The sequence below is a fragment of the Hippichthys cyanospilos genome, chromosome 2 (genome assembly GCF_059441005.1).
Source record: "Hippichthys cyanospilos isolate Australia breed blue-spotted pipefish chromosome 2, RoL_Hcya_1.0, whole genome shotgun sequence".
NCBI lineage: Eukaryota > Metazoa > Chordata > Actinopteri > Syngnathiformes > Syngnathidae > Hippichthys > Hippichthys cyanospilos.
Window position 1 is genome coordinate 20295070 of NC_142370.1, and position 25144 is coordinate 20320213.

At 40.9% G+C, this 25144-nt stretch overlaps 2 protein-coding genes across 6 annotated transcripts in view; both read right to left on the bottom strand.

Moving 5' to 3' along the window:
• Window positions 1–1389: 1389 nt before the first annotated feature.
• LOC148427783 (uncharacterized) lies at window positions 1390–8301 on the bottom strand. Its single transcript, XM_088435856.1, has 5 exons — window positions 8209–8301; window positions 7708–7836; window positions 5464–5612; window positions 3972–4134; window positions 1390–3857 (listed from the first exon to the last, which is right to left on the bottom strand). The coding sequence occupies exons 3-5, from the start codon at window positions 5563–5565 to the stop codon at window positions 2365–2367; spliced, it is 1758 nt and encodes a 585-aa protein (XP_088291982.1). The 5' UTR covers window positions 5566–5612; window positions 7708–7836; window positions 8209–8301; the 3' UTR covers window positions 1390–2364.
• A 1334-nt stretch (window positions 8302–9635) lies between these two features.
• The window catches only part of anks1aa (ankyrin repeat and sterile alpha motif domain containing 1Aa), a 49640-nt gene continuing 34131 nt past the window's right edge, over window positions 9636–25144 (bottom strand). For 2 of the 5 annotated variants that reach the window (XM_088439044.1, XM_088439016.1), the window contains 14 exons: window positions 23984–24456; window positions 21865–21918; window positions 20582–20651; window positions 19537–19649; window positions 16316–16414; window positions 15878–16024; window positions 15684–15791; window positions 15383–15553; window positions 15161–15298; window positions 15017–15088; window positions 14827–14913; window positions 14373–14510; window positions 13117–13299; window positions 9636–12255 (listed from right to left, as the gene is read on the bottom strand). In XM_088439044.1, coding sequence (XP_088295170.1) covers window positions 12139–12255; window positions 13117–13299; window positions 14373–14510; window positions 14827–14913; window positions 15017–15088; window positions 15161–15298; window positions 15383–15553; window positions 15684–15791; window positions 15878–16024; window positions 16316–16414; window positions 19537–19649; window positions 20582–20651; window positions 21865–21918; window positions 23984–24456 — 1970 coding nt within the window. In that variant the 3' untranslated portion in view covers window positions 9636–12138. The remainder of the gene's footprint in view (window positions 12256–13116; window positions 13300–14372; window positions 14511–14826; window positions 14914–15016; window positions 15089–15160; window positions 15299–15382; window positions 15554–15683; window positions 15792–15877; window positions 16025–16315; window positions 16415–19536; window positions 19650–20581; window positions 20652–21864; window positions 21919–23983; window positions 24457–25144) is intronic. The other 3 variants (XM_088439052.1, XM_088439035.1, XM_088439026.1) reach the window with 2 other exon arrangements.

The window sequence follows — 25144 nt, forward strand, 5'->3', positions numbered from 1 at the left end:
CATCACCAAATACCAAAGCTTCTCGCCATGTTTAATCCCCCCGCGCACACACCTCTCCTTTCCAGTGAGAGTAAAGTGGTTCTTGACAGTGTTTTTGTTTATGATGTACCACCCACCCCCTGTGAAATATTTTTGAGCCAATTTTTGAATGAAAAACAAAAAGACTTCAAATATGGTGGTATCTCTAGTTGTTGAAAATAGGGAGAAAAAAAATGGAAAATAGGTCATGTAACATCATCTGTTTTATTTATTTCCCTGCCGGGACAATAGCATCACTAATGACAATGTGTGTTCATATAAATCTGAACAAAATAAATGGACGCAAATTTTTGCAAATAAGTCACTGTAACACAATTCATCAATGAGTTGGTACACGTTCCAATTCATCTGCTTATAATTTGAAAAGGAAAATGTAATATTCCTGTCATGGAATTAAGTTAGATTTAATCTTAACTAAGGGCAAATGTGGAGAAGTTTTTTATAACATAATTTAGCAAGTAGATGCTTCACGTTCCAATTATTATGCTTTTGAATTGAAAAGAAGTATAGGGTATTACTGTTATAGGGACAGTGTGTAAGATTTTGACCGTTTTTCATTACAGACAGCAAGAGGTGCTGCATTTACCATTGTCTGTTGTCCATAACTAAAACAAACATGGCCGCCTCTGGAGAAGTGCCCCCCCCAGTAATGTAATTTAATTATCAAGTTGATTTAATGATTATATTGAAAACATACTGCTGGTGTTTAAGAGAGCATTCATTTGCAAGTGTTTGAAATTTACAATCATTTCATTGATTCCCTTTTCCATGAAAAACGGTCTAAATCTTACACACTGTCCCTTTGAGGCTTTTAAAAGTATTAATTAAGAATTGCTGACACTTGCAGACATCTCGTTAGAATCACCCATACCTGGTGTTGTTGATAGTCAATATAATTTGTTGAATATCATTGACACCAAACATGATTAGTAATTTGGGGACTTAATGACACCTATGACGTTTTAGCAACTTTTCCCAGCAAAGTAAAAATGTAGTTATGGTCAAGGTTTAGACTCGCCCCCCCCCCCAAAAAAAAAAAACAAAAAAAAAAAAACAATAGGTTTCAGAGTTTAAATCCACAATAATTGACATAGACTTAAAGCTATCGATATTGCATTGCTCACTGGGACTTTAATGCTCAGCAGTCAAGATCCTAGCAATTACTTGCACACTGTTCAGGCTAATTTGTAAACCTCCCTCCCTTCCTAGCATATTTATTTCTGGTGATGTTCGGGTCGTTTCTAATCTAACCAACAGTCTGCATTTTCATGTTCCGAATGAATAAATCAAGTTGCATCTCTTACACACATACACACATATACGGTTACGGTATAGCCTGAAGTAAAAATGCAAGGAATATGAGCATGCTTTATTTCTGTTTCACTAGGTTATATTAATTCGCATACAATAGGTAAATATCAACATATCGATTATATTGGCTGCCCATAGTTTTGGTCGTTTTTCAGGCTTGTCTCGTTGCATGGGGTAATGTTTGAATCACCACCGCCCTCTAGTGGCCAACAAATTTAACTGAAGATTTAGATTAAATTCACAATATTTTGGTGAATGGGTTTGCAAAGTCTGTCCTGTTAGAAAGTTAAAAACACAACACAACTCGTTCTAAAGCTCGCTTTCCTCCAAATGAACAATCACTTGAGTTTATTGGCGAACTACAGAAAAACTGGTTGCACCAGTTCCCTCGCCTTCACATTAGATAGCTACGCTGCATTGAGACGAAGCCTGAAGCCTGCGACTGGTGCCTCTCAATGCATGACTTGACACGACACGACACAACACAACAAAAGCGATTTAACTTTCCGAAAGCGAAGAGGGCTCAATTTTACACAAATGTATGCAAAATTAAATCTCTGATGATGCTTTTCCAAATACAGATCAGTTCTACAGCCATCCACTCATCTGAAGGTGATCAGAAAACAGCCAAACGGAAGTAACTTGTGTTGGAAAAAAGAAAGAAACAGACGTCCGTCATTAACTATACATATAAATGTTAAACATTTCTTCATAAGAGTCAAACATGAATCCCTAAGTGCCGAACTGACAGTTTTAGGAGTCACATGTGTGCAATAGTATACTATAGTAGCATATGATAACAATGGCAATGATGACCATCAAGTCTTGTGAGGCAGGTTATAAAGTACAGTGAACTAGGTTGCCAAATTATTGCAAGTATGCGGCAGTCCACCGTTGGGGGACCGTTGATCAACACAAGGTATCCACTGGGAGACACACCCACTTCCTGTAGCACTGTACATAACATATGTATTTACAGGCCATAATGGTATTTTTAGGGGTGTCTGGTTAGACTTAGTCCCTAATCAGTCCGAGTTTCTTGAGGGCTTCACGTCGTTCCACTCCATCTCCATCCCGGGGACAGATCAGAACGCTGATGCCTTGTGACCGCTGCAGCTTGCGAGAGTCCTTTGACTGCAGTAAGGCAGAGCTGGAGGAGGCACGTCTACGAAAATCAGGGCTGGCGGCATGACTGAGGCACTGCTCGACGCTGACTCTTTCACTGTCTGCGGTGCGACTCGGGCGGAGGCCGGCGTGCTCCGGGGCACCCGACTGGGCCCCCGTCACCCTGGTTAACTCCTTGACCAGGTCTGACGGTGTGGAGGAAGAGGGTTTTATTTGAGTACAAAGTGACCTCCCTGCGATATTGTTCACGGGAGACTGTTCACGCCCTGACACAAGAAATCTGGCACTGTCACTGAAGGTAGAGGGGATAGGCAGAATAGCTGAGGCGTATGAAAGGGAGTTAGGAGACCCAGTGGTTATAGAGGGATAGGATAATATTAGATCGGAAGGACTTGGGACTGGAGGACTGCTTGGGGATGGAGGATCTGCCCATGACTTTCGAGTTTGTGGAGACAGCTTATGATTGGTGGCGGGGCCTGAATCAGTCACAGAACCTTTAAGCAAGCCAAGCTTCTGGAGGGCCTGAAGGTGGATTCTCTCACGGTCCGACTGTTGTTGGTTGCCGTTTCCAATGGGAGAATTGGAGTCTTCTGTTCGCGAGTGGTATGGCAAGTTGAATGAAGACCTTTTTGGCTTAGGTGCCACGACGGGTGGGCTCCTGGGCTCTGCGGCTTCAGGTCGACGGCTCACCGGTATTAGAGATTCCAAGGCGGGGAGACTCCGACTCTGACGAGCGTCAGTCAGGAGCTTGGTTGTAGGTTTTTTGCTAACAGGGGGACTGAATGGAGGTCTCTTCTCCAAAGCTCTCTGGTATAGCTGCGTCAAGTCAATAGAGACCGGCCTGCTGTTGCCGGACTGAGGGGAGGTGTTAATGGTCTCGGCCTCCGGATAGGGCTCTGGATCAGGTTCCGGGTCGGGCTCCGGGTCGGGTACCGGATCGGGCTCTGGTTCCGGCTCTGGATCGGGTGCCGGATCGGGCTCTGGATCGGGTGCCGGATCATCCATGAAGTCTGATGGCGGCGGAATCAGACCCAGATCTAACTCAGGAGTAACTCCAGTGATTATGTTTGGAGGGTTGTCAATGGGGGGTAAACACAATCCGTTAGCATCGGCACATAGCGGGACGTTGCGACCAGTGACTGAGTCGGTAACTATAAGTTGGGGCTGTGATTTGATATACATCGAAGCTGGAAGCTCTTCTGCTTCAGAAGCAGCGGAGGAGTTTGCTTCACGAGTTTGATTCAAAAGATAATGCTCTGTTCTGCTTTCTTCACTTGATGTAATGTACACACACTCCTTCATTACCAACAAGCCACCTGGCAGAGTGGGCAAGGTCTCAGACCGCCGAAGCTTTCCAGACTCCAAGTTCAGTCCCGAAATATCTACAAGACCAAAGCATAGGAATGATTTCCCTATCGATCAATAAACAAATAATCTCATACTTAAATGAATACATAGGCATGTTATTTAAGCACATGTATCATTTCCTCATATACCCTTGACTTTATTCAGCCCCATTTTCTCTGGAGGGTGACCAGAGTCTGGTTCGTCATTGGACAGTCCGCTGTCTTCCTGCACCTCCAATGCTTCAATGGTCTGCTCCAGATACATGAGGCACGCCCTCTCCTCAGCTGATAAGTACTCCATGCTGTCCTCGCTCTGCAGACAAACATGCCTTACGTGCAGTCGTACAAATTCTGTCCCTCCCACCTCTTTTTCCCTTTCTTATCATCACATCATCCTGAACGTCGCTCTGAGAACCAAAAGGAACAACATTCCGTTGAAGAGATTTCATTATTATCATTATTGTTATTATCATTATTATTATCATTATTTTTCAGTTGGCGTCCGTTGTTCGGGTTTTTGCACACATTTACACTTCACGCAACACAGCAAAATCCCCCCTAAATCTTTGTTCTTTGTTTTTTTTAATCAAAATTTTAAATTGAATGGTCTTCACACAATGAAATTGAGAAAAACATCTGTGACAAAATGTTGAAAAAACACATTTGCTAAAACTAAAATAGCAGCAAAAATAATAACTAATTGAATCTATTGCTTGATTATTAAACAAACCAAAACTACAGCGGACCCCTGCATACTTGTTTGTTAGCGTGGATTTACCTATTTGTGGAAATATCGCCCCCGTCCACAATTTGTATTAAAAAAGTAAAAGATTTTTTGTTTGTTTGTTCTTATGAAGTTTTTTGTTAGTTTGTAAGTTTTACATGAACGTTCTTTTTGAGGGGCAAACCCCTCTTTCTACATATACATACAATAGATGCATATTGTAGGTTCATTGGCATTTACTTTTCTAATACTGTACTGTACTTTTTTCTCCAATGCATTCATAGGGGTGTAAATTACATGTGGATTTTTTGTTATTTGTGGGTCAACCTGTTCCAAATTTCCCTGTGAATGTTAATCTCCCCCATTTATTTTATTTTATTTATAAAGGGATAACCCTTATCTTTGGTGGTAAGGTATACGGGATATTGGAGGTTTACGGGCATTTTTAAAAAAAAAGTATTTTCCCCCCCAATGCAATTTAAATAGGTGAAAATTACACATGGATTTTTATTATTTTGGGGCCGGGCTATTCCTGGTTCTTCTACAAAAAGTGGGGATCCATTGTATATTCAAGTAATTTTACAAAATAAAATGTTTAGCGTTTTCAGTTTTGTAAATTAATTAGTAAATGGGAAGAAACAACATCCGACTGCGGTTTGGGAATTGTAGTATGTTATAAGTATACTATAAGTAATATAAATGAAGACATCATACTTAAAAAATAAAAAGAATTTGAACTGCATTTAAACGTCGAGTCAAAATTCCAAACTTTCTCAACACTGATGTGTGTCGAATGAAATTGAGTGTAGTTTGATTGGTGTGCATGTAAACTTAGGAAGAGACTTGCGCTAAAGAATATGAGCTGTATAAGCAATCAGTTGAAGCGAGGAGAGGAGAGGAGATGAGAGGTTGACTCACAAAGCCAGAGTTCATGCTGATCACACTGTCTTGGCTTCCACTGCCCTTATTGCTCAAGCGTGCCAAAGCACCAGCATCATTCCATGTGTCACCCGTCCACATTGCTCAGGAAAGAGGCTTGCGGGTGGTTCATCAAGTTGTGAAAGAATCTAAAGAGTTTAAAAAGAAAATAATCAATGAAGGGGAAAATGATGTAGCAACGCAGGACCAGTCTACTGTATTTTAACAGAATAGTTTTTGCTTGTTTTTGCTCTCAGGCTCACTGTATCCGGTTATCAAGTGTAATGTCATTTTACACTAATGATACAAAGACCAATGACATGCATCCGATTACGCTGTTGTGATTTTTGTTTTACAAATCCCTGTTCCTGTGAAGTCGGGACAATAAGACAAATATCCAAATGCGATGGTTTGCAAGTCATTCCTTTCCGCAAACATATAAATATTATATATATATATATATATATATATATATATATATATATATATATATATATTTTTTTTTTATGAGTTCAACTGAAACTGAAGATCGTATGTCTCCTCTGCTCTATTGGTTTGCACTATTTAAAGTGGGTGGCCTGATTCAGTGGAAGAGTACTCCCAAACAGAAGATTATGGGATCAACCTCCAATCCTGGTGACTGTGTCAAAGTGTCGTATAGCAAAATTCTGATCCCCTATCTGCTGTCAGTGATCCTCCATACTCCACGGGCGAATGTGTTCCTTTGCAAAGTGCTTCGAGATGTAGAATGTGCTATAGAAATACACTCTTTCGACCATTTTAGTGCGGTGTGCTTATACGGTACACCCGATAATCCAGTGTGCCCTGTTATGTGGAAATCTGCAAACTTTCATTTAGAAATTTGCAAATGTTTATTTAGACTGAGCCCAATAAGTCGGTGTGCCTTAAAGGGACACTTTGTAAGATTTAGACCGTTTTTAATTCAAAAGGAATAAATTCAATGATTATACATTTTCAAAAACTTGCAATTAAAGATGTTCTTATCGATCAACAGTATGAGGTATCCTGGCAGTTTGGAGCTTTAACTTCAGTTTACGTCCGTCATTTACATTACTTGTGCTTTACCAACAAATGATAAAGAAATATGCAAAGCTATTTACGTAACAGCTATCAATCTATATCCTGGCAGATACCCATTCGGGTTTTTGGTTAGCTGGAGCCTATATGAGCTGATTTTGTGCTAAAGGCCGCATTCCTCGTGGGGTGCTCACAAGCCAATCGCAGGGCACTAACCTATGGAAGAACAAGCAGAACGTGGAAACTCCACACAGGATGGCTAGAGCACAAATTTGAACAACTTAAGACCTGGGAGACTGATGTGGAGGTCACTTGACCACCGTGCTGATTCACTCACAGGAAATAAAAATCAGCAGAATTATACAGAGAAAGTAATTTAGCCTAACATCCGGATTCATACCAAGTAAATGTTAATTGTTAAACAACCCCAAATAATTTTCCACTCCTTTTTTTTTTTCCTGAAGCAAATTATTCTTGGAACTTTCTGCAGCTTCCTGCAGGCAACACCTGTGCAGCAGGGTGCACCCACTGCTGAGTCAAGAGCGAATAGTGAGAGGAATGTCACTTTGCTTGCTCAAATGCCTTCGTGACGACTGGCCCATTAAGGATATTTAAGTGAGATCTGTCAAGTGAAGTGGCTGGGTGTTGAACTTGAAGCGCCATCAAACATTTAGCCAAACATCTTTTATTGCACTTGAGGGAAATAATTTAAAATGGTGTGTCTGACTGTGTTAGCAACATATTAGTCTTACTTGATGCAAAAATTACATTGAAATGTCAGCGGTCTAGCTTAATGTTTAACAGTAAACAGAGGTTGTGTAACTCACAAACAGTGAACAATGTTTAATCTCAGCACATTGTCTCTTACAGGCTTCACTGGCAAATAGTCACAGTATTTACTTTATTTAATTCCCTTTATTAAGCAAGATATCTTAAAAATTTGCTCACTCAACAATGGGTCTCATAAGAAAAGTCATCATATATCTCAAAATGTCATTTGGACTCAAAATGTGAGTGAGAAGCAGGAAGTGCTGCAGAATCTGTGGAAATATCAACTGGAGATAAACATCTCTACCCTTCTAAGGTAAGATTAAAGTTGTTTTTAAATGTTTTTTTTTTTTTAAATGGAAAGCACATAAGTAAAAGAAGGACAAAATTAACATTGGGATGAAGTCACCAGTGGGGTACGGAAGAATCAAAACTCACCAGAGTTCGACAATAATGTAGGTCAGATGAGATGAGGTGTGTGTCGGTGTCATTCCATTTCTGAGACTGTGTGTTCTGCCTACACCGAAGCTGAAAAAAGGCGGGGCACTGTGCTGGCCAATCAGCTTCCTGTCACATAGTCATGTGGAACAAACCTGACAGACATGTGGCACGACTGGAATTCAACCATCCATTTTCTATAGCCAATTATTCTCACTGGTGTCACTGACCTGCTGGTGCCTATCCCAGCCGTCTTTAGGCAACAGGCGGGGGACACCCAGATTGGTTGCCGGCCAATTGCAGGGTACACAAACAACCACTCACTCTTACAAACACAATCACACCTAAGGGCAATTTGGAATGTCCAGTACACCTTCCATGCATGTTTTTGGAATGTGTCTGCCTCACAATGCCGACACATGATGACTGACACGAGCGTTGCACTATATGGACTCCATGGAGAAGATCCAACAATTTCCACGATGCAAATAAAACTCTTACCGGTCAAGTAGAATGCAGGACGGCGATCCAGGCGCACGAGAATTAACAACAGGCAACAACATGGCGCATGCAGGGGGGAGTACGTGATATAAGGAAGCCACACCTGCTCTCCATTCTTTCGTGTTTGGTGGGTGAATTAAAAAAAAAAAAACATAGAATAACTAGTCAACCTAACTCCAAAACCCAAATCGTTGAGCACCGTTGCCAAATTTGTGTTGCGTGGAGCAGGACCCCATCCACTCACCCGCTTCCTTCTCCTTCTTCTATTTACAATTGGCATACAGGCCAGAAACACACTCACCTGAAAACAAAACAAACTTTTTGTAGCTAGAAGAAACATGACTGCCTCCAACTGAGTGACGCTGCCCATGTAATATAATTGGCGGTTACTGTGAAAATAAGCGGTGAGAGAAAATAGGAGTGGATGGACAGACTAAAATATATTGTGGTGTTTTAAAATGAATATAAATATGACACACTGATGCTTTAACAGTATTTCAAACATCATTTGTCAGGAAATGATTGTTCCCTTCAATATTTGAAGTAGAGAATGCAAACTACACTCAATCATGTATGCAATGTTTCATTAAAATACCGTACTAACCTTTATTTAGCCGTTTTTATCAGTAAAACGTTAATATTTTGTCAATTTGAGGATGATTTTTTTATTCATGTTGTATTTATTTTTTAAATTACAAATATACTCAAGCCTCAGGTGAGCACCGACAATGGTATTAACTGTCCCTAAAAAGAATTTAGTTATCAAATTAGAGATTTTTTTTTTTTTTACTGCTTCAAGTGGCTAAAGAAGTAAAATATTTCTTTAATATCTCACCAACCTTTTCAAACAAAATTGAACATTTATCTTTGTGAAGATGGTACACATAGTCATAATGCCACTGCAGTAGCCATGATTGTAGCAGCATCCTAACGTTACATGACCTTTTAATACACTTAAGTGATTAATAAACACTGTGCCCTGGAGCTTTTATGTGTAATGAGCTTCTTAGAAATGGTGCAGGAATGATCCAGTTACACGTAAATGGGCAAAAAAACATGAAACTTTTTCTTCATCTACTTATGACAGTGATGTATGGTGACAGTCAAATGATTGTCTTTTCAGTACTGTACATCATTGGCCAGCATACGGTATACTTTTTGTGATATGTTGGTCTGCCATGAGATTCTTCTCAGGTAAAAAATGCTTCCTGGCTCACTAAAGTTTAGGAAACGTTGCTCCAGGCTTTTTAAATGCCGTCTGGGTTGTTGCTGCAACTGGTTTGATTGCGTTTTACTGGCAGTCAGCATTCCGCATACTGTTAAATATGTTTCAATCTCAGCAGTTTATCTGTATTTTACAACGGGCATGTTATTACGTCTGATCAACTAGAGACCACTCAGTGATATAATATGAATAAAGAACAAACTCTCAAACTGCAGTTTATTAATTGAACAATTACGAAAATAATCATAAAAAACAGGAAGCCCAAGAATATGTACAATCTTTTTTTTTTCCCTGAAATGAGTTCCCTCTTGTGTTTGCTCAGCCACCATAATCACAGGGAATTCACCATGATATGTGTACCTTTATAAGACAGTCCTTTTAATCTCTTTTGACGTAAATCAAAATTACATACATATATACATACATACACACTGTATAGAGATCTATAAAAACAAAAATCATTCAAGTATTAAAATAAAGATCACTAGTTTCATATACAATTTTATTCCAACCAGATTTGTCCCCAAACATGTATTCTAATCCCCAGTGGTGTGCAAAGGCAAAATGGGACCATGCTGAAGGCTAAAGGTGCCATCGCCAGCGTGTTAAAGACAGCGTACCATAAATTCAACCCCACTAATCTGAAAATGTACCAAACGCAACATGTGTAGATGTTTGACATAAATGAGTTCGCCCTCCTTTGAAAAGGAAGATTTTGATTCATTTCACAGTGAACACAAAAATGATGATTAGACACATGCGTGACTGAATTATTGCATATTCATCACTGTAAATCACACCGTAACTGATGTAGATATAGACACACCAGTTGACTACCAAGTACCGCTAATGGGGGAAAAGACCGCTCTCTTTCTATTTCTATATTTTTTTGCACCGTGTTGGGGGACCAAAAAAAAAAAAAAAAGTATATATATATATATATATATATATATATATATATATATATACACACATATATATATATAATCAATCAAGTACTGCCCTGCATGGCAGGTTTGGTGAATAATCTCCCTAACTTAATGGGACAAAAGAGAAGGGAGCCAAATTAAGTTGCGGCATTAGGGCAAATGTCCAATCAAATCATGGAAAAATACAAAATACATGGAAAAAAAATTCAAATAGCAAAGCAGCACCCGTTAAATATGGTACCATGAAAACAGTCTCTGGAGTTAGCCCGATTTTATAGTGAACATCAATATTGGTCTGATACCAGCCCCCAGCCAAACAAAATAACCAACCAAACAAAAAAGTACTGGGTTATATGGATCTACATCCAAAATCTCCAATATTAATGCGCACGTACAAGCAGTCCATTCCAGACACCACTCCTGCTCTTCTATCCAGCAATGTCAGATAGAGTTTGACTACAGCTGCATTATCTCATACCTACTGTTGCAGACTATAGTTCTTGGAATGAATAGTACACCTTGATCAAGTCTCTTTGAACATTTCATACTAAAAATATCAAAATAAATAAACTACAAATAAAATAAAACCATATATCTTTCCTTCTGACATTGTATTGGACAGTAGTCTACAGTATATGCCACAATATTTGGATCATATCCAAAGCGAATAAATTGTATTGGGACACGCCTATTTGTAGTGTTACTTTTGGTAAATTGAGGTTGGGTTTTTTTGTACAGGATTGCTGATCACAGTTATACAGGTTGAGTATTGGGTATTATAAATGACACAAATTAAAATACAGCATGCCTTAGATTTTAACATTAAAAAAGCAAACAAAACAACACGCCTCAATTTAAGAAGAGTATAAAGATGGATTCCTGTGTTGAAAAGGCCCTCTGTATGCTGTGATACGTTTCTTCTGGGAAGGAAGTGAAATTGAAGCGATGAAGGCGGTGATGTCGGCCCAACAATGCCCCCCACTCTCCAGATTGGTGATGGTCAGGAATGCTCTTTTCTTTTTCCCGCCACAAAACATCCTACCCGTCATGCAATGGGGTTGTCCTTTTAAACTGGCTGGGAGGCATGTTTAGCTACAGGAAGGATGACATGCACACAGTTAAAATATAGTTAAACTAACTGGATAATAAGAGATTTATGGAGCAATGCAACCCCACTTCCTGAAACAAGGGTGTTATCTTCAAGTAAGGCAAAACCGCAGGAGGATACACTTGACTTGGGGAGTCTGGGAAAGTGCTTTAATGCTAACTTTGCAAGCTATATGACCATATCACAGTGTTTTTGGGATGTTGCCCTCTTTTGGACCATATCTTCCTGCTTAAAATAGGGGGGGAAAAAAAAAAAAACAAGACCATGGTCACCCACAAGCCGAATATATGCAGCCTCTCAGCTGTGGGGAAGCGCTGGGTGTCGGGAATGAAAAGCCTCAGAGCGGCGGTTGCCTAGCAGAGCAGGAAAAGCACCAAGAAAAAAAAGGTCTTATCACCAAGAGTCAACAGAGAGATTGTTGACTGGGCGGCACGTATTGTAGCCAGTTCGGGGAGCACGCAAGGCAAACAGAAGCAACTAGCAGTGAAGGTGTTTAGTGTAAATAATACCAGCTGGAAGATGATCAAATCATCACTCGACTACAAGTATTCAAAGGATGATGGGAAGCGGGGCAGTGAAAGGCACACGGAGGGGAGAAGGGAAGGAGAAAAAGTGACACCGGGCATGAAGTTCAGATGTCAGAAAGATAAGGAATGGTGGCGGTCCACTCAGAATATGGTGGTCTCATACTTAGTGCTGATTGTACGCTTGGGTTCCTTGGGGTCCATGAGCCACGTGGCGCCACTCTGTGACTGGGAATCTCCCTCCAGTTCCAAAAGGTCATCCTTAAAACACAAATCAGATTACTATAAGCATTTACCCTGCGCTTTGAATAATGCTGCTATTCAGACCGCAAGTAACAGTGACAAACAGGTCAGTAAAGTGTGGCTAATGCACAAAAATACCTGAATAATTACATTTGTCTCTGAGTAAAGGAGGAGCGCTTTTGGACAAAAGTTACAGAACAATGACATGAGAAGAGGAGAGTTGCATCCATGTAAATGCAGGAAGTACAGTTCCAAAAAGGAGTGTCATGCTGCTCAAGTTAATAATAACTTAATAGTTGGAGGAGATTCCCGGCCAAAGACTTGAGAAGCAACGATGAACACCAAATGATTCACTTTAGCTCATTAATTAAGCTCCGGTCAGAAATGTCTCCCTGAAGTGAACTTGTCTCCTCCATATTCAGCACTTACTCACTAATGGTGCTATGGTAATTGCAAGAAAGCATCATCATGCTCAAATTAAGATGATTAGGTAAGCTTTGAGGGCTGTATCTTGGATGTCGCATCTGCTCTGAAAATACAACAATCAGCTTGTGTGAGAATAACAGCAGACGCAAGATGAGACAAGATGATGAACCAATGATGATGCGGATTGTGAATCGAGCCCTGCAAATGTTGTCTTTTAGAGTCATACGTGATCTGTATGTTGGGGTTTAGATGGGAGGTATCCCAATTGATTAAAATGACCATTCATTCAGAATCGACTACCTGCTCAGGTTATGGTATTCCATATGATTGGTCAACTATCATTTTGATTATATTATGCTTTTGGTATTTAGTAATATTATGGTATGCTTACATACCATATATTAATGGTATGTAAGCATAGCCTATATTTTCTGGAATGAATGATGGACTCACCCTCGACTTGCGAACACTTCCTCGTGGTTTGGGCACAGGTCGGCCGGACTTTGTCTCAATGAGCTCTGAAGCAGTACCCGCTGGTAGGTTCTGTTGCTGTTTGGTCCTCTGGGCCTGCAGAGTCAGCTGATAGGCCACCTCAAACGCCTGACCCAGTGTCAATATGATCTCATAGGTAAGGTTCTAAAAGAGAGTGATCACAGTGTTTGCAGGCCTACTTTCGGTGAATGCTACATCTCAGAATAAAGTTTATTTTTTGCCTAAATTGATTTTACGACCAAATTCTGATTTGAGAAGACGCGATCACGTAAACAATAAAGAAAGGTGGATCCATGGGGCAAAACCACTACCAGTGATTGTGTGTTGATTCATTTGTTTATATTGCTGCTGCTTTTTTTATTTTTCTCCTGCTTAGCTCTTGGTGGAAGCGTTTTTGCTCTTCTCCTTCCAAGCCTTATCTCCCCTGCTTTTCTGCAGTCTGTCTTGCATTGTCTTTTGTCCTATCTATAATTGTAGCCTATTGCAGTATTTCTCATCCCCTAAATCTAACCATGGAATCGGTCGGCTGGGCTTTTGACAAAATTGTCTCGACGAGAACGGCAAGCAGGGGTGAGCCTTCTTGCCCGTCCGGGACGTATGCTGCCGGATATGCCGTGGAACAAATGGAGGATGGTTTGTCTGTCAATCTTGTCCATAGAGGATGTGCAGGACATCTACATTATTGGAATTTTAATAACAGGGATCTTTCTCATTGGAGTTGGCGGAATTCTGATGTAACGCAAAATTGGCTTGATGGGGGCAACTGGATTAGAGGGAAGACTGCCGGTCTTCTTTGAAGGTGTTGGGTGAGCGATCCGGGCGAGTGACTTGAACAACAAACTGGATGCTGTTCATGAATCCTTGAGCAAAAGGTTGTCAACATGGAGAAGTTGGTGTCTCCCATTGAAGGAATCATCGCTAACTCAGCTTATTGAAGCCTATTCAGAGTCTCAAGCTGCGGACACAAGGTTGATCATACTTTATTAACCTACTCCCAAAACAATCGCCATCTGTCTACGCCCAGAGGACAAGAACTTCTTGAGATACGGTCATCTTTACTCTCTATTCTATTAGGAGGCCTTAAGACTGTTGTTGGACTGGGTTGGACAATTTTGTCATTGGACAATGACACTTTCAAACCCTTGTTCAGGCAGCGAACACTAGGGTCCAAAAAATTTACAGTACAGTGTGTGTATAAGAAGAACAATTGTCATTACCACATCTACTGTGCTGAACACGTGACAGTAGTGATGGTTGGTCTGCAAGTCTTTGGTGATGTAGGCAAACGTGCACAAGTCTTCTGGGTCCTGGGCTGCACAGGAAATATTTCTGATCTCATGCTCAGCGATGATATTCTGCAAGAAGGTGAGAAAAACGTCAGATAATGAGGCCAAATCAAACTCTCAAAGGACTTGGGAGTTTCTATTTTTAACTTCTGAAAACAAGAAGTAACGCTAATGCTTAAAATATATTTCTGATTACCAAGTATCAACGCCGGCGTGCGTAACCTCACACCAGTAGGTGTCAGTAGAAGACCACAAGAGCAATACCAATGCATTGTAGCAGAGTTTATTAATATTTTATTTATTGCTTAGAGTTGCAAATAATACGATTGTTTTAATGACTTTGAGCCTAATTTTCAGGTGAAATAACATATTCTACATTACTGACCTTGTTGGCTGCATCAATGAACTTCACACCTTTGTATGTGATAGAGAGGACAATGGTGGGGACTTTTCTCATTTGTTCTGTTGACCTCTGGAATAAAAAGACAAAAAAACAACAACACACACACACACAAGGTAGTAAGGACACGAAGGTTTGCTGTGTAATGATATTAGACGATAAAATTGGCACCGACCCGCATTTTGGCACAGGCATCCTGGGTGGACTCGGTGCCCCGGAGCTCCTTAATAAGCATGGAACCCAGGTACTGTGAAGAGAACCCCGTTGCGGTTTGACAAGTTCACCAAATTCTCAAACAAGCAGATGAATAAGAACTCACACTTGCTTCATAAGCGCACGATTCAAAGATGAGCTTCTCAGGCTGGTGATGCCAATTCTGAACTGGAGCATACGGAGCCGCCAGACTAGGTGGCCGAAGAACCAGACGGGACTCCCGGTGTCGCTCCTCTTTCCGTTCCTTGAGAAAATAAAGCAAGAGCTCTGGCACGTGCTTCATACTAGGAGAAATACTTGCGGAGAAGAAAGATGTCGATAAGCGCACATGTGATCTGCGGCGTTCATTGCGGTGTCTTTGAGTAACATCATAGTCGTTATTTGGCACTTTCTTCTTCACAGGTTCCCCGGCTGGAAGCAGAGGATCCATGGACTGGCTCGTGGATGTATCCATCGTACCAAGTGATAATGAGGACTGGGATGCAGGAAGGTCTTGGCACTGGAGACCATCATACAGTTTGTTGATAATCAACTCAACTCATAACATTTTGTCTACCACAATCAAACAAGCCAAGCATGGCTGAACTAAACAAATTCAACTCTTCTTTGACACAAAAAGTTACAATCACCCTGATCTGAGACAACCGAGGAGGCTTGATGGGAGGTTCTTCATAAGGTCTCTCTGCTAATGATGCAATAATACGCTTCCTGTGACCAAGCAGGGTAATCTTAAGGACCTGAAGAACACGCAAAATCAGAAATCCCAATTACCACAAACCCACATTAACACGCCTCACAGTCCAGGTCCATGCCTCCTACTCACATTGACAATCTCCAGTTCCCAAAGATTCTTGACGCAGTCCAGAGAGCGGTAACCGCTGGCCAGGAAGTTGTGCAGGTATTCATTCAGACCCAGGTTGTCCAACCAGGAGGAGAGGGAGCAGCTGCGATCACAATCTAGTGCTTTCACCTGCAACAAGGAAGTCGATTCTTCAAAGAAAGGCACCTTTTGCTCAGATAACCACTTTGAACGTCTTGGAATTTTTTTCCAGTCCGTTTTATGAAAACAGTGAGGCTTTATAACCTGAAACGACTTTCAATTCACAGTTGTGCATTATCAAGAGTTAATAGCATGAAATTTGTTGACGTGTTAATGCGTCGCAGACCATTTGCATTTGAAGGTCTTTCCAAAACTTTGACTGGTACTCTATGTCTGCAGGCAACTGAAATTGGGGCAATTTTCAGGATTAATGCTTCATACCTTGGGCAGGGAACGTGCTGCATGCAGGATTTTCTTTCTGTGGCCTGGGTCTGTGATGCCAATCTCTCTCAAGTCCTGCTCCTCCATGACATTGCTCCCCTGCAATGCCACATAAAGCAAAGTAGGAATTTGCTAAAAGGACAAAATTGTCTTGGCATTTTATATTTGTCCTCAAATAGATAAGACCACGTGCACTAAAATCCAGAGGGATCAGGATGTGATGAATAGAACCATCAAAGCAAAGGTGAACGATACATATCTACATACGGTATTGTATCACTAGATGACACCAAATGTATATTCAGAAATGTTAATTAATTAAAGTGTCTTTTCTCTGTCAGGAAAACGGGATATTGCTTTCTGCAAGTAGAGGCCTTTTTTAAAGGCAAATTTATACTTTGTTTTATGCATTTGTTTAAATGATGAATGCCATTTACAGTATGGGATGTTACAGACATGCGCCAAGATAAGAAATGATAGCTTCCTGCTAGAAGTAAATATAGTAATCTAAAGTGCTGTATGGCTTGACCACTACGTTCGGCAAAACAATACAAAAGACTGCACTGGATGGTTCGTATTGATCACAACCAAATGCCACCCTTGCAGAAAAAATGTCGATGCCTCCCTGTGGCGGCAAAAAAAAAAAAAAAAAAGGGGAGGGGGTGGGGGGGCACATCAATAAAACATCAAATGACACTACATAAGAAGCGGCTAAAATTAGGAATGATGATCCATCTCTTACTGTGTATGCAACCCTTGAGACGGTGCACCACATTGATGGATAGCACTAAAAGGAACCGTACAGTAAATCAATGAGCCAGAGAATGCCAGTACTGTATGTCAAGTGGTGATGAGGACTGCGCAGGGTCAATCAATGCAATCCGCTATTAAGAGTCTCCATGGTGACGTCAAACATACAGCAAGTCAGAGTCTCATCAAATTATAGTTTCCCTTCTGATGCCTGAGGAAGCTTTTGGTGCCTTTTGGTCAGCTCCCCAGCGGTTGCCATGTGCCTTTTACAAAGGAGTGGTTTGTGTTTGGCCACCATAACATAAAAGCCTTATTGGTGGAGTGCTGCAAAGATGGTCGCCCCTCTCGACGGTTCACCGCTCTCCACAGAGGACAGCTGGAGATCTGACAGAGTAAGCATCAGGTTCTTTGTCACCTCCCTAAGGCTTCTTCTCCACAGATTGCTCAGTTTAGCCGAGCAGTCAGCTCTACGAGAAGCCTTAGTGGTTTGGAACTCCATCTATTGACAGGTGATGGAGCCAACTATGCTCATTAAAAAACTTCAAGAGGCGCAGAAAACTTTTTGAAACCCTTGCCCAGGTTTGGGCCTTGAGATGATCCTGCCTCGGAGGTATACAACCAGTTTGTTTCACTTCATGCTTAGTTCGTGTGCTGACATGCACTGTCACCTATGGGATCTTAACGTATAGACCACGGGGCTGAAACAACAGATTAATTACGATCAATTCATTAAAGTCGTGGGTAAAGTTTTATTTTTATTTGCCCTTTTAATCCAATTTTTCATCTCTAACGTCATTATTTCTGTATGCTGATATGATCCGTTTTTCATACATGGTGCTTGAGTTGTTGGAATTTGGAACTCAACGGCCAATCACACCCTAGAGTGGACCCTGATTGGCCTGATCGGCTCCTGTTGGGGGTGGGAGAGCTAATTAAGGTGCAGAAGGAAGACACAAAAATGGGACTTGTCGGCAGCAATAAATGGAAAATTTTACTTTAGAAACATCCCCCGACAGCATCTTTGATAAAGGTGGAGAATTTGCAACCTCTGTGAGAGGTTTGTCCAACCGCATAAATGCAAAACACCCAGCTGCAACTGCAGCTATAGATAACAACAGCAAAAAAGACGCTACTTTTTTTGGCTATACCGTAATAATCAACTGTATCTAATTAAAACCGGTTGAGGGGTTTCCCCAGAAATATTCAGGTGAAGTTAAAAAGAGATTATTTATATTAATTTATGACAGATCTCAATTAATCTCTCACTTTTTTAAATCCCTTGACAGCACTAATAGACAGATGTGTGCCTGTCCAAATCAAGTCCAATCAGATGAATTTGCAGATTCATTTGTTGGGACATGATGTACTGTACTCAATTGTGAACTTTACGGCAAAGGTTGTGAATTGTTATGTACAAGGTGATTGAAAGTTAATTCCTTGTTTTAAAAGACTTATATTGTGTCCATATGTTGCAAAATATGACTCTATTTTTTGTGCATAAACCAATGATGGATTGCAATTAAATCTCTGTTTTCATGTTCTTTTCTGATAGATTAATTTTGAAAGCCTACAAATGTAGCTGGAATTTTTGATCAAATTAGCGTCAACTTGAGCATGTTCTTTTTTTTTTGGTCCTTCACCATCTTTGCAATTGAATAACGGAACTCCAAATTTGAAATGATGCTAGCCGGGCTTATTCCTTTAGGTTCAGACATAGAGCACCATTTGCAGGCTTTCAAATTTCAAACTAAATTATCCATCTGAATAGAAAGCAAGATAGATGTAATTTCCATACATCCTTGCACACATACAAACAAATTGAGAAAAATATTACCACATATGTATTACAACAGATGAATAAATAAGTATTTTAAAAAATTGTTTATTTTCAATCAGCCTGTGGATACAAAGTTTAGTTTTATTTTATAGATGTGTAGCTTTTTTTTTTTTTTTTGGGGGGGGGGGGGGTCCATTTCGAAATGAGGCTCTGTCATAAAATAGGGGAAACATTGAAGCGTTGTGAAAACATTCTGGATTCATCGGAATATGTCAATTATTTAATCACAAAGTGTGCCAAGGTAACACAACGCCATTTTACTTGATGTGATTACCCAGGGAGATTCACAGGCAATTGAATTAATTTCACTCATGCAAGATGGCTTTGATGTTTTTAATGCTCTGACTGCTTGCCAACCTGTTACTCATACTTATTCTCTTATCAGTCAATGTCAAGACTCAAGAGTGACATGCCAATTAAGTTAGATGGTGCATTGGGGAAGAGAATCCTGCTCTCAGTCTCAATCTCATCATTTTCATCAAGTCTGTAGTCGTAACAAAATATACATTATAATGATGATCAATTTGAACTTTCATTTAATGCCAATGCCTCTGAGTTGACAAGCTACCCCCCCCTCCCCCCACCAAAAAAAAAGAAAAATGTCTCGTGAATTAAAACCACAACAGGCACTCACCATGTAGCGAAGGTCATCAAAACCATTGAGGAGCAGCTTGCTTTCGTACTGAGGCAAGCCCACCAGCTGCAGCCAGTCTCCGACGGGCTGCTGCAGCAGTCGGGCAGAGGCACCTGTCGACAGCGGAACACGCTTCAGGAGCGAGAAACCATTCAGCCGATAACAGCGGCATGCTGGAGATGACATGTGGCATAACCGCATCGTCATAGGCCAGCAGTGCCGAGCACAGCGGCAACAGGACAATGTATGAGACGGGGTCCTCTGCGGGCAGGGGGCCAGCTCCCACAGGCTGGCAGGGACTGAACCACAAGTTCCAGGGATTCGCTTAAAAGCCCCTATTCTCAGGGATGAAGACGAGTGGAGAATTGATGAGAGCAAAATAACCACCATTTATTAGTCCTCGCCAAGATCAGGAACATTTGAAAGTCAGCTAGTTTTTGGCTGATCTGTTTGAAAAGCCTCAGGACATAATACTCAATGATTTTGCAGTGCAGAGTCACTCATTAGTCACTCATAGAGTATGACACTCGTTCTCCTGTGAGCAGATTTCAATTCTGGTTACCTTGGATTTGAAACAAAAATAAATTGCTTCGATTTGTCCTTCTTCCCTGTATAAAACCAAACCCACACAATAAATCCACCAGTGGAAGAGCTCAGAAACAAAGATGACATATCCAGTTAATAGTCCACTTGATTCAACAAAGACTAGAAAAACATGTTCTTGGAAGAAAAAAAAATGTTATTCCTGTGTGTTTTTAAAAAAAAAAAAAAATAATTGATTAAAAAAAACAACTAAACAACAAATCAGCACCACTGCACACAACACTTGTTGATGATTTTGATAATTAGTTCTCAATCGATACACTTTGATACCTCTAATGTTTTTATACAGTACCACTGAAATCATGTTAACGTACCACGACACAACTTTATTTCCAAAATATAGAAACATTGCGGGTTTTAAAATTTGTCTTCTAAGCAAGACGTTGCAGCAAGGTTGAATAACCGTTGAGGTCCCTTTGTAATAGTAATGGCAATACTGTACCTGGTGTAGCATATTGCTGATCTCTGGAAAAGTCAATACCAGCACCAATCAGCGTCATGATTTTCTCGATCTGAGGACACACGCGCAACGGGGTGATTAGGACCTTCTGGATTTAACACTGTTTCTCCTTCACCGCCCACCGGAAATGACAAGAAGATGCCCACATGCCTGTAATAAACCAAATTTGAGCCTCTTTGTATTTATGGCGTGACAGAATAAGTTATCACATTGGTGACTGTGATGTCCTTACTGCTGAAATGAAGATAAATATCATGCATTTTGGACTTGTAGGCCACATGGATGGACTCCTTATAATTACAACTTTAGAAAAAGGCACTGATGTTCAAAATAGAGAAGAAAATATAACCGATAGGAGAAACCATTGAGCAACATAAACCCTCGCAGCATGTCCATGCAACGCTGCACAATGCATGAAAACCCGTCCAGGTGTCAGGCATGACCAACGATGCTATACAGCTTGACTAAGTGACATTTGTTTACAATTAAATGAAGAGCCAACCATTTTGAGCACCACCAGTTTCAACTTCTTCTACTGTATGTGTTTGACTGGAGAGAAATACAAGATGAGAGACGTGACTGTTATTGGTAATCGGTCGCTAAGTCAAATACTGTATTACAATGAATATGCCAAAATATTCACTGTATAATTTACTACACAAAACATGCCCGATGTACACCACAATGAAATCTTGAAATGTTTCACTCTGAGATTTGAGCGGATATTATATAAAAAAAAAACTATTTTACATCATATTTGAAGATGTGCCATGTTTTTTAAAAAAAAAAAAAAGATGGATTTAGTTGTAAGTTTAGTTGTAAATTAGTGTAACACTAAATTAGGAAAAAAAAAGAAAAATAAACACACTGGATTACAAAGTGCAGTTTCAATTAACAGGGCTATTCCTATATATAGGGCACACGACATTATAAGCTGCATTACTGAACGTTACGGGAAACAAAACCAGCAAAGCAAATGAATCATTAATCAACTTCAAGTTGACATCTATGCATAAGGCACACTGTCGATTTTTGAAAAAAATAAGGGATTTTAAGTGCACCTCATAGTCCGAAAAATAATTTGGAAAGACCAAAGGAACAAAGGGGCAGATTGAATGCAAAATATTTTCTCAGTTATTGAGGAATTTCAAACACATTGGGGAAGTCATAGAAGAAACCAATCTAAGTCCCACAAACAGTTCCAACAGAAGACAGGACGGAATCCCAAGAGGCCCAGAAAACATTTAAAAGGATAGACATCTTACACTGCTGTAGGAATTAGATGCTGGTGGTTTTGTGCTGGAAGAAGACATCATTGTCTGCCGAGAGAGAATCCAGACTTGTTGTAAATCCTTCCTATGCATACTTACTGTTCATATCCACTCTGTGTGCCAAAGCTTACTGTAATTAACAACCCTTATCACACACACTGTTAATAGAGCTGTACATACTGAACAGTGCAAAAAAAAAAAACCTGTAAATTCATTGGGGGGGTGAAAACAACAGAATGGAGAGGAGGGGCAACACACCTGAGTGTTGCATTAAGATCTGAAACGGGAAGGGGTGTATTGTGGGAGAGGTTGCCTATGAGCAAGGACATATAATAGGGGGGGGCAAAAGTCACTGGTGAGGTGGAGGTCAACAGCTGAAAAGACAGCCATGGTGAGAGATGGCAAGCCTGGGATTAAAAGAGATGGAATCTCATTTATCAAGCTTCTCACAGAAGGAATGCTTTTAGGATGACTGTACAACATAACTCGGCTGTTACTTTATTGTTCATTAATAGACTCAGACCACACAGGAAGTGGAGGTTGAGGCACACAGGCAATAAAATAGTGAAACCTTGAAAATTGGCACAAACACAGTAAGATCTGGACTAAAAAAAAAAAAAAAAGATGTCAAGCGGAATATGTGTGTCACACTGTCAAGCAGGTGGCAGCACTTCAAGAGCGCAGAGGGGCAAAGCACTGTCAGCAGTCCCATCAAGTAGGGACAAAGTCCAATGTCACGCTCTGTTTTAGAAACAAGGTCTCCTCTACAAAACACCACCTCCAAATAAAGCAGCATGCAGGATTCGCTTTGTCGATAATTAAAATTCAGCCGATTTAAACTTCTGGTGTGACTCAGCACGAAAAGCTAGCACGCAAACAAACTATGCTTGCAAGACAAAGATTACTCATTTTTAGTCAAAATACAGTCGGCCCCCGGTTTACGAACACCCTCTTTTACGAACATTTCGACTTACGAGCGTGGACCGCGGAGAATTTTGTCCCCCACTTACGCACAAACCTTTCGTAAATTGACAAAGCAACCATAGAAATTTGAAAACACAATGATGTGACCCTTTAGCACAATATCGAACAGAATTCAGACGGACGGACATTTTTTTAAAAACGTTTCGTTATCCAGTAAAATATGCTGTTGTTTCGCGGACAATTTGAACCCTGAAGCACATCAATGCTTTGACGCCCTGCCACAGCAACAGGACCTCAACAAAACAGCTCAAACAAGAACACTTAGGGATTGGAACAGCTCCATCGAACGCATACGTAATTGGCAGGCTGAGGAAACCGTTGACAAATGCAACATTGTTGCACAAGTTGGAAAAGCTCATGAACGGATTAGTACAATTTTAGTACGGTGAGGGAAAACTGGAAAAAAAAAACCCTAAACATTCTCATTGTTACTGCGGTGTATAGCGTTATTGATTGGTCTTCTGAGCACGTGGATGTAAAGCTGAAGGTTGATATGATAAGCACATTCTCTCCTTTTTTGAAACTTAATTTACAAATCTCCATCTGTCGTCTTATTTTCTAAGCTTGTCTCTGGGTTTATCCCCATATCCTTGGTCTGCAGCTAATCTCCTAGCACCACTCATCACATAGTTTCTTGCATTCAAGACTGAACATCAAGATTCTGAAGGAATTGTTTAGGAAAATGTGTGCCACTCTGAACATACAACACAGTGCAGAAAAAAAAAAAGCTGTAAGAAAAATATGAATGTAAAGGAATAAGAATTAAAAGTTGGACTAAACTAGGGAAGTATTACATCAAAAATTCAACCCTGTGCTAGGAGTTAAATGCTATGTGGCTGGACGTTTTGTTAACTCGAGCTGACTGATAAAAGAAGCTTTGCTCATGGGAAAAGTAAAGAAAAATTACACGTATATCACACATCTATACAACACATATTTTCCCTGAATCTGTGAAATGATGGTAGCCACTCTCAAAGATGTAGGAAATGGTTCATGTTTTGCATTCTCACATTTTAGAGTTGATAGAATTCAGCCCCAAACGTTCATTCGCTCCAGGTAGATTGAGCCAACTGATTTTTTCGATTACCTCTTCTAAAGTTAGTACTCTACAGATGCACATTAAACTTACCTCGTCCCATTCTGAGGTGAATGACGGCGATTTCTCCAGCCTTTTCTTCCCACTGCTACAATTCGAAACAGATTCGCTTCGGTTCCCCAGCCCTCCGTCTTCCTCACTCGGAGGTGACACGAGCAAATCCGAGTCCGACTTGGAGAGGCTGCGGGCCAACTTTAGGTCCCCGGGAGGGCGCATCCTACAAGATACTGACCCTACATCCCTGGGCTCCTTGTTCACAGTTGCATAAATGGCTTTTGGATCACAGTCTGTTAGGATGGCAGCCATGCTGGGACGGCTCGGTGGGGTTGAACCTGCTTGCTCTCTCTCTTTGGCTCTGGACTGCGGCTGGTTCTGAGCAGGTGGCGGGACACCTGGAATCCCGAACGGCTCCTCGCGACAATCGAACACAGGCGACGAGCCGTGCAGAAGGCCGGTAAACTGCTCTGGGATACCCGCGCTCTGATCCGGGCTGAGTTGGGAGTTATCTAGACAGACAAAAACATCACAAGTCAGCAAGCAGGGGAGACTTGTTTGGGAGGGCTGGAATTGGATGGGAGACTGAACGTCAGATCCTACGGGCAGGGCTCAGAGGAACCGCCCACACAGGCCCTGAAACAGTTTTGTAATTGTTTCCTAGTAGGGGTGTCGGGAGAGGTGGGGGGAGAGTTGGAGGAGGCACATGTTTGTGAGAGAAATGTCAAGATTCCACACCCGCTTTGCAGCAATTTCAAACTGCTAGTGCTTAACCCCTGCATTCGGTTTTTCTTCTGCCCTTATGCTTAATGCTATTTGTTCTGTATTTATTCCATATTAGGAAACATGACTGGCTGCGGCAGAAGGCCCACATGTCTGTTGTTTGCCTGCAGGACCACAACAAAGACTACTTCAAACAACAGGCTACACTTTGCCGCATGCACACACACACACGCACACGCACACACAACATATTGTATAAAATGGATGAGAAGACTTACTGAAGGGAGCTCCACTTAAGCAAGGCGCCTTTACCCCCGCCAAAAAAAAAACAAACCCAAGTCCTTCATCAGATTGTGTAGAAAGTGCAATTAAAACCATTGGATTTTCCTCCTCCCTCAATGAGAATTACAGCCACTTTATAAGCCCACTTTCGTCCATCAAATCCACCACACAGCTTGGCTTGACTTTAAAGAGGCG